Here is a 14,914-nt window from a genome sequence, read left to right as displayed (position 1 = left end):
TGAACAATTTAATGCATCTTTGCTGAATAACAGTATTAATAAAATAAAAAACTGACCCCTTCTGTGGTCTATTTAACAAAATATCATGTTATAACCATTAAACATGGGAAAGGTGTGGCAATTTTTATAGTTGTAAACGCGTGCTAAATGTAGTGTTGGAAAAATACAAACACAATACAAAGAGAGCAGTTTTATTGGTGGTTGAATATACAGGATATTAAAGGTGTAACAGGAAAAAAAATTCCCAGGAGTCAGTAAACGTCAACATCTCAAGACGCCACACAATACACACTGAAGAAAGCCTTTTTAGCTTCCTTTCTCCCGTAAGCGAATAACAACGTTCTGAGAAAAAAAAAAACCCCACATGTGCACGCACATACTCACTCTCACACACGCACACACACACACACACGCGCACTCACACTCACACTCACGCACTCACACACTCTCTGATGCCCAGAGATCACAGCATATTCAGTCCTTGTGTTTTTTGCCTCATAATGTTAGTTCTTTTAGTGCACGACTCATTTGGTTTGAAAATATATTTCCTCATAACTGCCCTCTACATGATAGGAGATTATACATCACAACTGTACATGTACATTTATACAGAACATAATATAATACACATCCCAAAAGAATCAAAATCATCCACATGCACGGCGGCGTCAAACTGAGCCCCGCCCCTCTCTGTGACATCATAGTCATGTTCGGGTCACTCTGACAATAATCAAAAGACAAAAAATGATAAATTAACTTTGAAAAAAAAGCCTAGTTTTGGGCCCATTAAGGTAGTTTTTTGCATTTTGACACTATTTTCATGAATATCAAGCCTTTTCCCGTAAGCCTCATTCATGAAGCATGAGCAGAACAAATGATTTTTTTGTTCTGATGTGTTTATAAAACATTTCTTATGTATTGAACTGAATGCAACTACTTATGTAATGAATAAACTTGCATAAACTTCTGAAAAAAATTGCATAAAAGGATTTACGAACAACTTGCATTTTTTTAATTTGTTCTGCGTGTGTTTGATGAATGTGACCTATTTTTCCCTTTAAAATTAAAATTACCATAAGTACAAATACTACCATTTTGTTTGAACCTTATAAATGGGGGGGTGGGGCATTTCGCATTGTGCAAGCTATTGAAAATTGGTAAGAGGAAGAAATGTACATGAAAAGAAACTGTAATGAAAATAATGTCAATCAAATTGTACATATAAAAAGCTTTTTTGTTTTAAGGTGAAAACGCACACGTTCTCATGGGATTCGATGGGCTGTCAGCGTAAACGGTTATAATAAACTTGCACATGGTCACACACAAAACAATATAGCAAGATGACGTGAAAAATGAGTCCAAACGTCCAGTTCGTTCTTTAATTGTCAAATTAATATATTCCACTTATACATTACTCGCCGTGTCTGTCAAAACATCAATTTGAACAGATCAGCGAATATTCCTTATATACGGTTATAAGATTGCACACGTCTGCCCGTTTCCCAATCATGTGGTCTGAACGGTGACCCAGTGGGCGAATCATCAGGTGACTGACCTTTGGAAGGCCAAACGTTACGTCCGAACGGGACAAACAAACATGAACTCACTCCATCAGGCACAGTGTATTAATATCAAATGAACCAAGCCCTCTTAGAGTGTGTCTTTCTGTACACCCACACATAAACATAAAAAAAGTTGCATTATATCACAGCGTTCGGGTCCTCTTGAGCGTGCGGATCTGTATATTTGTATGTTGATACTGAATTAGGATTCTCCTCGTGAGTTTTAAAGTCAACAATCGGGGGAAAATACTGCCAATGTCTGCCAATGTTTATCGGTGCAAACTGGAGCTCGCGTGTCTCGGTTCGGCCCAGAGCTGTAGCGTGGGTTCCCAAGGTTCTGCAGGAGGTTCAGGTCTCACCGTATATATTGTCTCTGAGGCTCTAGGTCTTCTCCTCGCGCTCTGTCCTGCGCCGCGAGATGTTTCGTGGTTTGATCTTGAGCGAGAGTTCCCACAACGCCTCCTCCGCCAGGTGATCGCTGAAGTCGTTGAAGAACGAGACGATGTCTTCGTTACGCTTCAGTTCGTAGTGTCTACAAAGACAATTGAGATAAAAATTAATAATTGAACTAATTTATTAATCAGTTACTGGTGAAATCGGCTACTGATATATGAAATGTGTACTACAATAATATAGCATTAATATAAACCGTACACATTTTTTTCAAATTAAAAACAGTTTAAACTTTTTATGTCATAATTATAACTTTAATGTCCTAATTTATTTCCTAATTTTATTAAGTTATAATTGCCATAATTGTTTTTTGTCATAACGTTGTCATAATGGCTTGGTTATAATCATGACAAGTTAAAAATGTGACAGTCATTATGAGATACTTTTTATGTCAAAATTATGTTTTTGTCATAATTTTGACTTTGCCACATATGACAGTCATCAATTGTTTTTTATTAGTCGTCAATGTGCAGACTAAGTATCTTATAATTTCAACTTTTTATATCATAATAATGACTGCCAATTGATTTGGCAATTATTATGTCAATCATGACTGTCATAATTGTTTTTTGTCATAATTTTTTCTCTCATAATGACAGTTATTATCATGGCAAGTCGAATGATGATTAAAAAAACAATTATGACAAGTCAAAATTATGAGATACTTCTTCAAATCTGTTTTGTTGTTGTTGATGTAATTTCGACTGCCAATTATGACTGTCAATTTCAGCTTATCTCAATGACTTAGTATTTTATCACTTATCAAACACAAAAGGTGATGTTTTGAAGAATGTCGGTAACCAGACAGTTGATGGAAACCCATTGACTTCTATTGTATTTTCATCCTACTATGGAAGTCAATGGGGTTCATCAACTGTATGGTTTCCAACATTCTTCAAAATATCTTCTTTTGTGTTCAGAAGAAGAAACTCATTCAGGTTTGGGACAAATTGAGGGTGAGTTAATTAATTTTGGCACAAATGGGCTTCCATACAAATGTGACCAAATGAGCGATGTTAGATTTGACCGCAGCCTTTAATGGCTCATTGCTTTTTGTAAGTCTGTTAGAGTGAAGTCTAGGCCAGCCAGTGTGGATCAGGTGTCATCAGACGTCAGCTCTCGGGCCAGCGCTTTACTCACACTTGCTGGAAGCGTCTCATGCTGTCCAGAATGTTGAACTGCTGCCAGCGCTTGGAGAAATTCACTTTACCCTCAATAAAATCCGGGTTTCCGAGGTGAACAAACGTCAGGTCCTGTAGGATCAAACCCCTGTCAGGGAACAAAAAAAAACATTATTAGCAAAACTACTATATTACACCCAGATTAATAGAGTTTTGCATATTTTTGCATTTAAATATTACTTTTTTTTTTTTTTTGCTTGAAATATCATTTTAGTTTCAGCAATGAAATTATCTAATAATAATATTTTTTTGTTGAATTCAGCAGATGCATAGAAAATTGTTAAATACAAGCCAAAACTAAAACTATAAAAAAAATAATGTGGGCAATTGAAATCAAGTTTTAAGAATAAATATTAAATAGAAAACATATACTTAAATAAACAAAAATCTGAAATGTTCCTTCAGAAACTAACAGAAATAAATAGGTTGAAATAAAATTAACTCAATAACAAATGAACTGAAATAAAAATAGATGAAAGCTAAATAAGAAATATAAAAACTAATAAAATGACAAAAGCACAAAGCAAAAGTACTAAAAAAAAAAAAAAAAAAAAAAAAAAAAAAGCTAATTCAACATATTAATTAATGCATTATATAATAGTGTATATAAAAATACAATTTTTTTAACAAATTTTTTTACAAAAAGTTGCAAAAACGGGCAGATTTCGCCTGACAATGCTTTGATAAGCGTTCATGAGGCCGAGAGGGAAGACTTTAAATGATTAATTTGCTTTATTCCATTTCAGTTCATTTTCTAACCAAGTTTTGTTTCAAACACAAACTCACAGGTAGGGAATACATGGAGGCTCCACTTCGGCTAGAGCTGCTCTGTACGCTCGGAAAGATGACGAACTGTCAATCAAAGTGCAGTACTCCTCCAAGCCCTGGAAAAACACAGGAAAAGGGAGACAAACAAGAAAAAATCTGCTTTTATTGAATGATTTTCTTCAGTTATGCTAACTTTAGCAGTGAGGAGGACATGTAGACTTTAATCAGTTTGTGTGACTGACCTCAGATGTCTGTTTCTGCCATTCCAGGCGTCTGATTGGTGCAGAGTCCAGCGCCGAGAGAATCGCCAAATAAGAGTTGAAGTTATTCAGTTTCCGCAAGTGCTACGGACCAGATGAAAACATTAAATCACTCAGAAAGTAGAGGAAGTGCTCATGTACGTGTTTGTTACTCTAGTCAACTGTGGTTTACCTTCATGATTTTGATGAATTTGAGCAGCAGTTTCTCCCTGTCCTGAGCTTTCTCCTGCTGGATGATTATAGAGCGCACCCTAGTGGACAGGAGGAATTACACTTGAGTACACAAGTACTGAGTATGGGGAATATGTAGATATTCAGGGTTATAGTGTGCAGGCAGTCCTCCATAGCCAGATTTAAAGCGATCTTCATACATGTGTGGTCCACACCACAGCTAATTCAGGCTAGATACAGGAAATCTAACATCTGAACATCATGTCGAATTTACATCCACAGTTTTTGCATTACGTTTAAAGGGCTAAAATTTGTTGATGATAAATTTAAACCGTAGTTTTTTTTCTCAGAAGTGCTCCTTGGATAAGCATGGGAACTGTTACACAACTTTCCTTTTTGGTAAGTTGTGTGTAAACCCAGCCATTTAGAGTCGAGAATGCTGTTTTGGGAAATTTTCTAAATTTTTGGGCCCTGTGAAATCAGTTTTAATTTTTTTGCCCCCAAATTTCTTTTTTCTTTTTTTTATTCTATTTACTGTTTAAATTAAAACAAGGAAGTAAAAGTGTGCAGAACAGACTTCATATTTTATAAATAAATTTGTGTTACATAGAAAGAAAAAAACCACAAAAATAACTAAAACTAAAATAAAGAAACATTTTTAAATAAAAGCTTATTCAAAATACTGATTAATACTATAATAATAGTATATAAAATTCACAAAAAAATCCATTTACTGTAAAATTAAAGCATGAAAGTAAAAGTGAGCATACTAAATTAGAGATAAAGAGAAATAATAAAATTAACAAAAGCACAACAACTAAAATTAAAATAAAAACTGAAAATATGAAAATAAAAGCTTATTCCAAATACTATAATGGCATATAAAGATTTTTTTTTAAATTCAGTTTACTGTTAGAATTAATACATGGAAGTAAGTGCAGACTTCATATATGATAAAGAAATTAGAGATAAATAGAAATATAAAATAATAATAAAAATGACAAAAGCGCAAAACAAAATAATTATAACTAAAATTAAAATGAAAAATGAAAAAAAATTATATAAAAGCTAAAAAAATTCAGTTTACTGTTAAAATTTAAACATTGAAGTAAAAGTGTGCAGACCTTATATTTAATCACCAGTCTTTTGTGCTTTAGTATTCACAAACAGTAGTAGATATTGTGATTTGAGTAAGTGTTCAGCCCTACTTTTGATTTATTTATCCAAAATGTCCCACTTCTGTGACATTCCATGTAATACTGTAAATTCCATTTTTAAGTCTGGATTCTACAAGTCTGCCATTGTGATTTTACCATGGCAGAAACCACAGGGCCCTTGATGCACATATAGGGAACATATGTTATACTGAGGGTGTAGCGGGTATCAGTAAATACGTACCAGTAGCTCATGTTGTTAAAGTGCTCTGTAAACTGGGTCAGATTTGGACTTTTCTCTTCGTTCTGTTCCTTTGCCCAAAGCAGCACCTCAGGAATCTGAAGACAGAGATGACGACAGGTTATTGTGCATCACTTTTTACATTTTTACACCCAGAAATAAAAAAATAAATAAATCCATCATCACATCAAAATAAAACAGTCTGTGTTTGTCACCTCGATCTTGTAGAAGAGTTCTGCGTCCAGCAACGTCAGCTGATCGGCGATCTCATGACTGCGGAAATCATGCAGCGTGCCGGGCCTTCGGAGAAAGAGCCAATTAAACACAAAAACAAACGTGCAAAGATGAGAACATGCCAGATGACTCCTGAACTTTGACCTTTACCTGGCAGAGACGCCCCGTGCGGCGAGAGGCTTGAGCGTGTGCACGTGCCGCAGGAGCCTCTTCTGCTCCACTTTATCTAGGATGTTCTTTCGCAGGACCCTCGCCAGACTCAGTTCCCCGTTACAGACCAGCCGAAACACCAGATCCATCAACTGCCGCAGGATGTCCTCGGTCAACTCCACCAGACTGACACACACATCACAGGATGGATCAGTCACACATTCAATACCATCCAAAAGTTTGGAAAGTAATTAATACCTTTATTCAGAATGGACAGAGTCAAATAAATGCTGTTCTTTTGAACTTTCTATTCATGGTTTCCACAAAAATATTCCGCAGCACAACTGTTTTCAACATTGATAATATTCAGAAATATTTCTTGAGTAGCAAATCATCATATTAGAAAGATTTATGAAGAACCATGTGACACTGAAGACTGGAGTAATGATGCTGAAAATACAGCTTTGATCACAGGAATAAATTACATCGTAATATATATTCACACAGAAAACGGTTCTTATGAATTGTAATAATATTTCACAATATTACCGTTTTTACTGTATTTTTGATCAAATAAATGCAGCCTTGATGAGCAGAAGAGACTTCTTTTAAAAAAGTGCTAAATATATTCAATAGTGTATACACTAAATAGCTCTTCAATTAGAAAAAGCCTTATTTCAATATTATTTCGCTACAAACAAAAGACACAAGAAGAAACATCTGGGAACATTACTGAGTAATGTCTCAATTAATTAATCCATTAATCATTTGATCAAGTTCCTTGAAACCGATATGCTAAGAAACATTTCTTCTTGTCATCAACGCTGAAAACAGTTGTGCTGCTTCATGTTTCTGTTCGATTCTGAAAGTCCCAAAACTGTGTTTGTGGCACATATAATAAAATGCTTAGACAAAAAAAAAAAAAAATGGTATAATAAAATTAAAAACATATATTCCGCTTAAATAGCTTCAACATAGTTAATATACAGTACAGGCCAAAAGTTTGGACACATTACTATTTTTAATGTTTTTGAAAGAAGTTTCTTCTGCTCATCAAGCCTGCATTTATTTGATCAAAAATACAGAAAAAAAATTTAATATTGTGATATATTATTACAATTTAAAATCATTGGTTTTCACTTTAAATTATCATTTATTTCTGTGATGCAAAGCTGAATTTTCAGGATCATTACTCCAGTCTATCACATGATCCTTTAGAAATCATTCTAATATGATGATTCATTATCAAAGTTGGAAACAGTTCTGCTGCTTAATATTTTTTCATAACCTGTGATACTTTTTTAGGATACTTTGATGAATAAAAAGTTAAAAAAAAGAAGCAAATGTTTTAAAAATAGAAATCTTTTGTAACAACAATATACACTACTGGTCAGTAATTTGGGATCAGTAATTTTTCTAAATTTTTTAAAAATAAAACAATACTTTTATTCAGCAAGGATGTGTAAAATTTATAAAAAGTGATAGTAAAGAAGATTTATATTATTAGAAAATATTTAAAATATATATTTTTATTTTGAATAAATGCAGTTCTTTTTAACCTTTTATTCATCAAATATATTAGGCAGCAGAACTGTTTCCAACACTCATAATAAATCAGAATATTAGAATGATTTCTGAAGGATCATGTGATAGACTGGAGTAATGATGCTGAAAATTCAGCTTTGCATCAAAGAAATAAATGATCATTTAAAGTATAATAAATTGAAAACCAATTATTTTAAATTGCAATAATATATCACAATATGACATTTTTTTTCTGTATTTTTGATCAAATAAATGCAGGATTGATGAGCAGAAGAAACTTCTTTCAAAAACATTAAAAATAGTAATGTGTCCAAACTTTTGACCTGTACTGTATATTCACAACATTGTTAATGTATATATGTATTCCCTTTAGCTAACCTCTAAGTAGTTTTAATCCACGTGTAAAACAATGCATTTACTCACCAGAGTTCATCCACGACTCTCACCAGCACGAAGAACGTGTTTTTACTGACACGCTTCTTGAAGGTGTCTGGACTGTGACAGAAGCGTGTGTATGTGCAGCGGAGTTAAGAAACACACACACACACACACACATGTAGACTGACTGCTACTAACAGATCATGCGATTGAAAGGATATCTGTAGTGAAGTTTTTTAATGAGGTCTTCTGGTGTTATGAAGGTTCTGTAGGTGGTGAGAAAAGCCTCACAGTACAACACCAAATCTACAACAAACAAGAGGTAAACAATTCAAATACACTCAAGATATACAGCAAACCTCCATCACACACAGATACTGTAGGAGTAAATCAATCTAACACACACATGCTAACATCACATATACACACAAATGCATAGTACTGAACAATCTTCATATGAAGAAAGGATGTGAATTACCTTTGCGGTCTGTTTCTGTAGCGTGAACTAACAGTATATCACCAGAACCGGCTCTCACATCAGGACCATCATCATTCTATCAGAGAGAGAGAGAGAGAGAGAGAGAGTTATTACTGCAGCTCAGCTCGTGGCACTGCACCAGTGTGTGTGTGTGTGTGTGTGTGTGTGTGTGTGTGTGTGTGTGTGTGTGTGTGTGTGTGTGTGTGTGTGTGTGTGTGTGTGTGTGTGTGTGTGTGTGTGTGTGTGTGTGTGTTTAAGACTTCAACCATCAACCACTACAGAATTACACCCGAAACACTAGAGGCAATACACTCCAGTTCTGACCTTGTCAAAAACACATCAAATACATGCACAAGATTTCCAGCTAGTTTAAAGCCTCTCATATCACTCGGATTCCTCTTTCTTTACCCATTATGAAACATATTTTTAACAATATTTCATGTCTACATATTTGGTAAGTGTGTAGAGCTGCACAGTTAATGAAAATGTCTGTTACACCTTTGACAAGCACGATCACAGCGGTTCATTCAGATCTGCGTTCTGATCCAAAGAAAGCATGTAAACGTATGAAACTGCTTCTCAGTCTTTTCAACCACACAGTATTATTATTTCTGTGTTACAATAATTCAGATGATCACAGAAGTGCTTGGATTAAAAAGTTTATAGTTCAGATATAAACACTGATGTCTACAGTAGCAATCAAAATAGAGTCAATCACCTTTTGAAAGTAACTTGACACTTCGAATAACGATTGTATCAATGCCATCATTACACCAGTAGGTGGCGACAAGTGACTGTTAAAATGTTTTATTCGCATTAAATTATTCAATCAAGAGATTCGTTCAAAAACGCTGATTTATCCAATAATGAAGTCTTTATGAGTGATTCATTGAATCACTTTTTTTTATTATGAATTAAACTAAAATGAATGATAACATTAATATTCATATTAAATATACTGCAGCAATTAACATTTTGCCAGAACCTCTAGTAAATGACATGCTATTTTGTTTATTTGTTCATTCAGAATTGTGATCTCTATTTTAAACAACAACAACAAAAAAATTGCGATTCTCAATGTATTAATTGTGCAGCAATAGTTTGTAAATTATGTTTATCTGATTTTCTATTTACATACTATTTGTACTTCTAGAGTTTTATTATCTGTTAAGTAACTACTAATTTAATGCTAAACAATTTTTCAGAGTTCCAACCCTTTTTACATTAATTTCCATGACTTATCACTCGTTAAAGGATAAAAAGTTTTACAATTTTAAAGACATTTCCCCCATTTCTACCCGACGAAATAGTTTATAACTATATTAAAAAATATATCTATAAAAAATTCTATGACTTTATTATGACTTTGTTATTTATTATTGATTTCGACCCAGGAGCAGGGTTATTATTGTTAACTAAAACCATAAATAAGTTGCATTACTTGAAATAAAATAAATATTAACAGAAATAAAATTATATTTAAAATATTTATTTTTTTAAGGCAACATTCCTCATTTTCATTTAGTTAAAATTGAAGTACCAAATTAACTAAAACAAAACAAACTTAAATGTAATAAAAAAACAAATTATATATAAAAATGAGAAAATAAATGAAAAAAATAAATGCACAAATGCAAAAGTAAATAGCAGAAATGCATCAATCAATCAATCAAGTCTAATATTTCCAGGTTTTCACTGTTCCTGGCGTTTGGTTTAAGATGTGTAATAAAGGTGTTGTACAGTTCATGAAAGAGCATTATTACCTCTGCTTTGAGCGTGATGCGGTCCATAATGTCATTATGATCAATGAGGGATAATTCATCAACATCATCTATCTGACCATGACTGGGTTCTTTCGGCCTGTGAGCGAGAGAAAACATCACACACACATTCCCACATCTCTGACCTGCTCAAAGCACAACACACAAGCAACAAAGACTTGATTTCATACCTGTCCTTAGACAATGCTTCCTTGCTATTGGACGTGGGTATGTGAGGGGTGTGGTCTTGAAGCCCATCATCACATGAAGAGGTGTCCTGAAGAATTAAAAATATATAATTACACTCCAAACACACACACACACCTTAACACAATGACACACATGGGCACTTACAGTGCGGTGTGTGTTGTCTCCGTTAGCCTGTGTGGACGAGTACAGGTTCACATACTCTCCCTCGCCACCTTCATCAACACTTTCACTCTATAGCAATAACAACAGGGACAAACGTCACAACTGGGACAGACAGGAATCCAATATTCACCTTCATACACACATTGTTTAAGCCTGTCATAAACAGTAAACCTGTGCAAAATACCACTAAACGCACACACAAAATAAATAAACAAGTGTTTACATTTTCTGAGGAAATTAGATTTTCCATGCACTACGCTAAGGATGGTTGCTAGAGAGCTTAGAGAGCTTGCTTATGATAGTCTAGTCTCTAGATACGACTCAGGACCAGGATTATTAGTATTATCAACTTATTTTACATTTTTATTTAAATTGTACCCGTTTACATGACTGTTTTTAACCAAAAATTGTTTAAAAAAAAGTAGAAATTTTGGCCGTTTATTTACACGACAACTGCGTTTTGTGCGCCTGAAAACACAAACTTTTTTTTTTTAATAAAACAATACCGTTCTCGTCTCTGTGTAAACTACAAAAACACGAATTCGTGAAAGCGGTGAGATCATGCGCATGAGTATTACGTGTTCAGTCTATAGGCGCGTAGTGTTTCTTTAAAAAGTGACATCGCCAACTACTGGCCTGGCATGAATAATACAGCGTTTTTGTCATTTTCGCGGATTCGTGTGAATGGGGATCATTTTGACAACGTTGTCATCTGTACGCCAAAAACGCGAAGGAAAAACTTTTCCTTTTTTGGTACACTGTCGTCGTGTAAACGTTCCCTAAATCTAAAAGCATAAAAAAGGCATTTACATTACTTTAAATAAAATAAACATTACTTGAAAAAACAAACTTATTTCATTGCAGTTAGTGGCAAAGGCAATATTTCTCCAAGTACTAAATTAACTAAAACTTCCGGACCCCTAAAGGGACATGATGATGGAAAAACATATGAGAATGGAGGAAAAAACATTTGTTTTCTCAGGGGAACGCAAAATTTTTGCGCAAGAACCCAAGAGCATTGAAACATATTTTTTCCATCATCATGTAAAACTAAAAACTATATAGAGATTTTTATTTATTCAAAACTAGTAAAAATGAAGAAAAACAACAACAAAATGACTAAAATAAAATGAAAACAGAAAATAGAAAAATAGAATCTAATCCAAAATATTAACAGAAACTATAATAGCATATTAATATCAAAATAATACTGCCCAGGACCCCATTTTATTGTCCCAAATGTGAAAATTTTCCAATCTGTTTCAAAAAGCAATAGCACACCTATCTTTTTCACTCAGAATAACTCACTAAAAACCGAAGTTATAAGACAGAAATGACATATAGACTATGTTTACCACTAGATGGCATCGATGCACACACATTTACAATATTTTCTTAATATAACATTCTTGCATAATGCTTTATTTGGTTGTTTTTTACAACAACAAAACACTCATAAGGAAGTGGATATAATGCTCCAGTCCATATTATATTTTCAGGGAAAGCTGAGATAAAGTATCATTTTTCATGCGTGTTTATAAAATATCTATGCTTTTCAGACAAAACTGCACCTCCTTTTGGTGACGTCTTAAGTGGAAGAAATAGAGGTAACACTTTACATAAAGCCTTCATGTTTTAAACATTGTAAATGTATTCATAATGCATGCTATAATGCATTATATCTTTTTATAAATAATCGCAACCCAAATTAAAATGCATAAAAAATATTCGTAGATTCTTTGTTAAATCTGAAATTGGTTATGTGTTTTGAAGAATTAAACTTTATAAATCTGTACAAATGGTGGTTACAATTATTCACAAGATCATACAAATGTATTATAAGGTGCATAACAAGGCATTATTAATGCCTTTTTTATTATACATAAAGGCTTTAAGTAAAGTGTGTCCAAAATAGTTAATAAATAAATGTTTTATTTTTAGTTAGAAATGCAAAGACATGGTTATTAAGGACTAGTTATTATTATTTGCTTTATTTAAAAACAATAGAAGCCCATATTCCGATAATTACTGAAAATGTGTGTGTTCTTGAGTGAGTGTGTGTGTTCTTGAGTGTGTGTGTGTGTGTGTGTGTGTGTGTGTGTGTGTGTGTGTGTGTGTGTGTGTGTGTGTGTGTGTGTGTGTGTGTGTGTGTGTGTGTGTGTGTGTGTGTGTGTGTGTGTGTGTGTTTACCGCGGAGGTAAGAAGCGAGTCAGAAAGAGAAGACTCAGAAGGAAGACAGACGGCCAGAGAGACAAGAGAGCTGGTCAAGGACCCGTTAGAGACACCACCACCACCATCTAGAGCTCTGCCGGCATTGGTCAAGGCGACCGGGTCAGAACTCTGCGACTGGTGGAAACAGAAGAAAAGAGAAGAAATGGGAGAGGAAAGATGGAATCAGAGGAAGTATTTGGAATAAATCTAAAAAGAAGGGAAAAGACAGGAGAACGGAGATGGAAATATGTTCTATTCTGTGTAAAATAGCAGGACAGCGAGTTTGAATCACTAACCACCCACTAAAGAGAGAACAAACTCTATCAGGCAATACAACACAACGCTGGACAAGTCAAATCCTGGCGGAACTTCCGGATGTTGCTTAGAGGGATTAAAACACCTGCAGGGACTCGCCTGGAACACCAGCAACAACATTCCAATTCATCCCATCACACACACACACACAGCTCAACAAACATGGTCCAACATGTTTCCCGGAGAGATCGGGAAGAGCTTCCCCCATTCTATTCCATCTGTGACATTCTGGAATGTAAGCATTCCACAGAGACTCAGAGGAGGGAGTGAGGAAAAGAGATAGAAAGAGGGGGAAAAAATACATATGGAGCCTCACAATCTTGCCTCACACACACACACACACACACACACACTTTACTGAACGAAATGGTTCGGTCTTTCCTTAGGCACACACTCCCTCACTCACACACATAAACATCATATTGCTTCTTCTCTGACCTCTAAGGTCAAGGGTCAAGAGCACAGAACATTCCAGCACAATTCCCAGATTCCGTTACCATGACAAACTAGTTTAAAAAACTCATCACTAGGGAGAAACACTCCAAATAACAGCTTGCTGATCTCGGTAACAACCTGTGTAGTATTTATTAATATTTTGAGTTAGCTTTTATTTTTATATTTTCTATATTTTTTATATTTTATAGTTATTTTATTATGTGCTTAAGTCATATTAGATTTTTATTTCAATTTTAATTATCTTAAAGGGGTGGTATAATGCCCTTTTCACAAGATTTAGCTCAAAATACCCCCACAGATATTTGTATATAACATGTTAAAATTGTCACTTTTTGAGGGTGAGCAAAACACAGTTTTTGTGTCTGTCCCTTTAAATGCAAATGAGCTGCTGCTCCCGGCACAGAGGGCGGAGCTTCAACAGCTTGTGTCATTTTACCTCACACAGACATGCACTGAAAATTTCAAAAACGTTTAGCCTTTTATGTTCAAACCGGAGTCAGACAATGATGGAGAGACTCAAGAAGAAGTGACAACATGTAGAAGCAACAGGACATTTCTGAATATTTAGTTGATGACTTTATGTAGCTGATGTGTAGTTATCTTCTAGTCATTGATTAGCATATTCTGTCTTGATAATCTATAAATCGTGTTCTGGGGGCGGGGTTTATGTAAATTCTAGGGTTGGTGATGTCACTAACCCGGGAGGAATGTTGTGTAGTCTCTACCAGCCGTTTGTTGTAGTCCTTAATAAGCGATTTCTTTAAAAGCAAATATCTCCCTTTGCTTTGAACTTTGAGCATTGTAACTTTGCAGATGTTGTTTATGCGCAAACAGCAACATTACACACTAACTAAAGTTAGAAAAGTGAAATCATAATCAACCACCCCTTTAAATTTCTATTTATTTCAGATGTAGTAACTTTAGTACTTTAACTTCAACTTATATAAGTATAATTTCTTCTTATATTTATCATTTATTTTAGCTTTATTTCAATGAAAAATGACTTAATAGTTTTAGTAAACAAGAATAACACTAGCAATAACAGACTCTTTCAGCATCTTCATCGTATATTTTCATCATAGCATTTTTTTAAAGCTATTAATACACACACACTTTCAGTGAGGACAGAAACATTTTATGCTAGAAACATGTCATGTCTGGTCGTACATAATTTTTTTTTTCTATGGATGATACTATCAACAGTAGAATCTGAAATTCTAGACAA

At 34.3% G+C, this 14,914-nt stretch overlaps 1 protein-coding gene across 12 annotated transcripts in view; it reads right to left on the bottom strand.

The window, feature by feature from the left end:
• Positions 1–175: 175 nt before the first annotated feature.
• The window catches only part of rapgef1b (Rap guanine nucleotide exchange factor (GEF) 1b), a 44,996-nt gene continuing 30,257 nt past the window's right edge, over positions 176–14,914 (bottom strand). For 7 of the 12 annotated variants that reach the window (XM_082141568.1, XM_082141571.1, XM_082141572.1 and 4 more), the window contains 15 exons: positions 12,898–13,053; positions 10,690–10,776; positions 10,527–10,612; positions 10,339–10,435; positions 8,576–8,651; positions 8,319–8,403; positions 8,143–8,235; positions 6,175–6,360; positions 6,006–6,090; positions 5,794–5,888; positions 4,397–4,475; positions 4,207–4,308; positions 3,983–4,080; positions 3,156–3,284; positions 176–2,094 (listed from right to left, as the gene is read on the bottom strand). In XM_082141568.1, coding sequence (XP_081997694.1) covers positions 1,944–2,094; positions 3,156–3,284; positions 3,983–4,080; positions 4,207–4,308; positions 4,397–4,475; positions 5,794–5,888; positions 6,006–6,090; positions 6,175–6,360; positions 8,143–8,235; positions 8,319–8,403; positions 8,576–8,651; positions 10,339–10,435; positions 10,527–10,612; positions 10,690–10,776; positions 12,898–13,053 — 1,605 coding nt within the window. In that variant the 3' untranslated portion in view covers positions 176–1,943. The remainder of the gene's footprint in view (positions 2,095–3,155; positions 3,285–3,982; positions 4,081–4,206; positions 4,309–4,396; positions 4,476–5,793; positions 5,889–6,005; positions 6,091–6,174; positions 6,361–8,142; positions 8,236–8,318; positions 8,404–8,575; positions 8,652–10,338; positions 10,436–10,526; positions 10,613–10,689; positions 10,777–12,897; positions 13,054–14,914) is intronic. The other 5 variants (XM_082141564.1, XM_082141566.1, XM_082141573.1 and 2 more) reach the window with 2 other exon arrangements.

Source organism: Leuciscus leuciscus (assembly GCF_965113295.1).
Source record: "Leuciscus leuciscus genome assembly, chromosome: 16".
Taxonomy (NCBI): Eukaryota; Metazoa; Chordata; class Actinopteri; order Cypriniformes; family Leuciscidae; genus Leuciscus; species Leuciscus leuciscus.
Note: the sequence above shows the minus strand (reverse complement) of the source record. Positions and strands in the feature narration are given on the sequence as shown.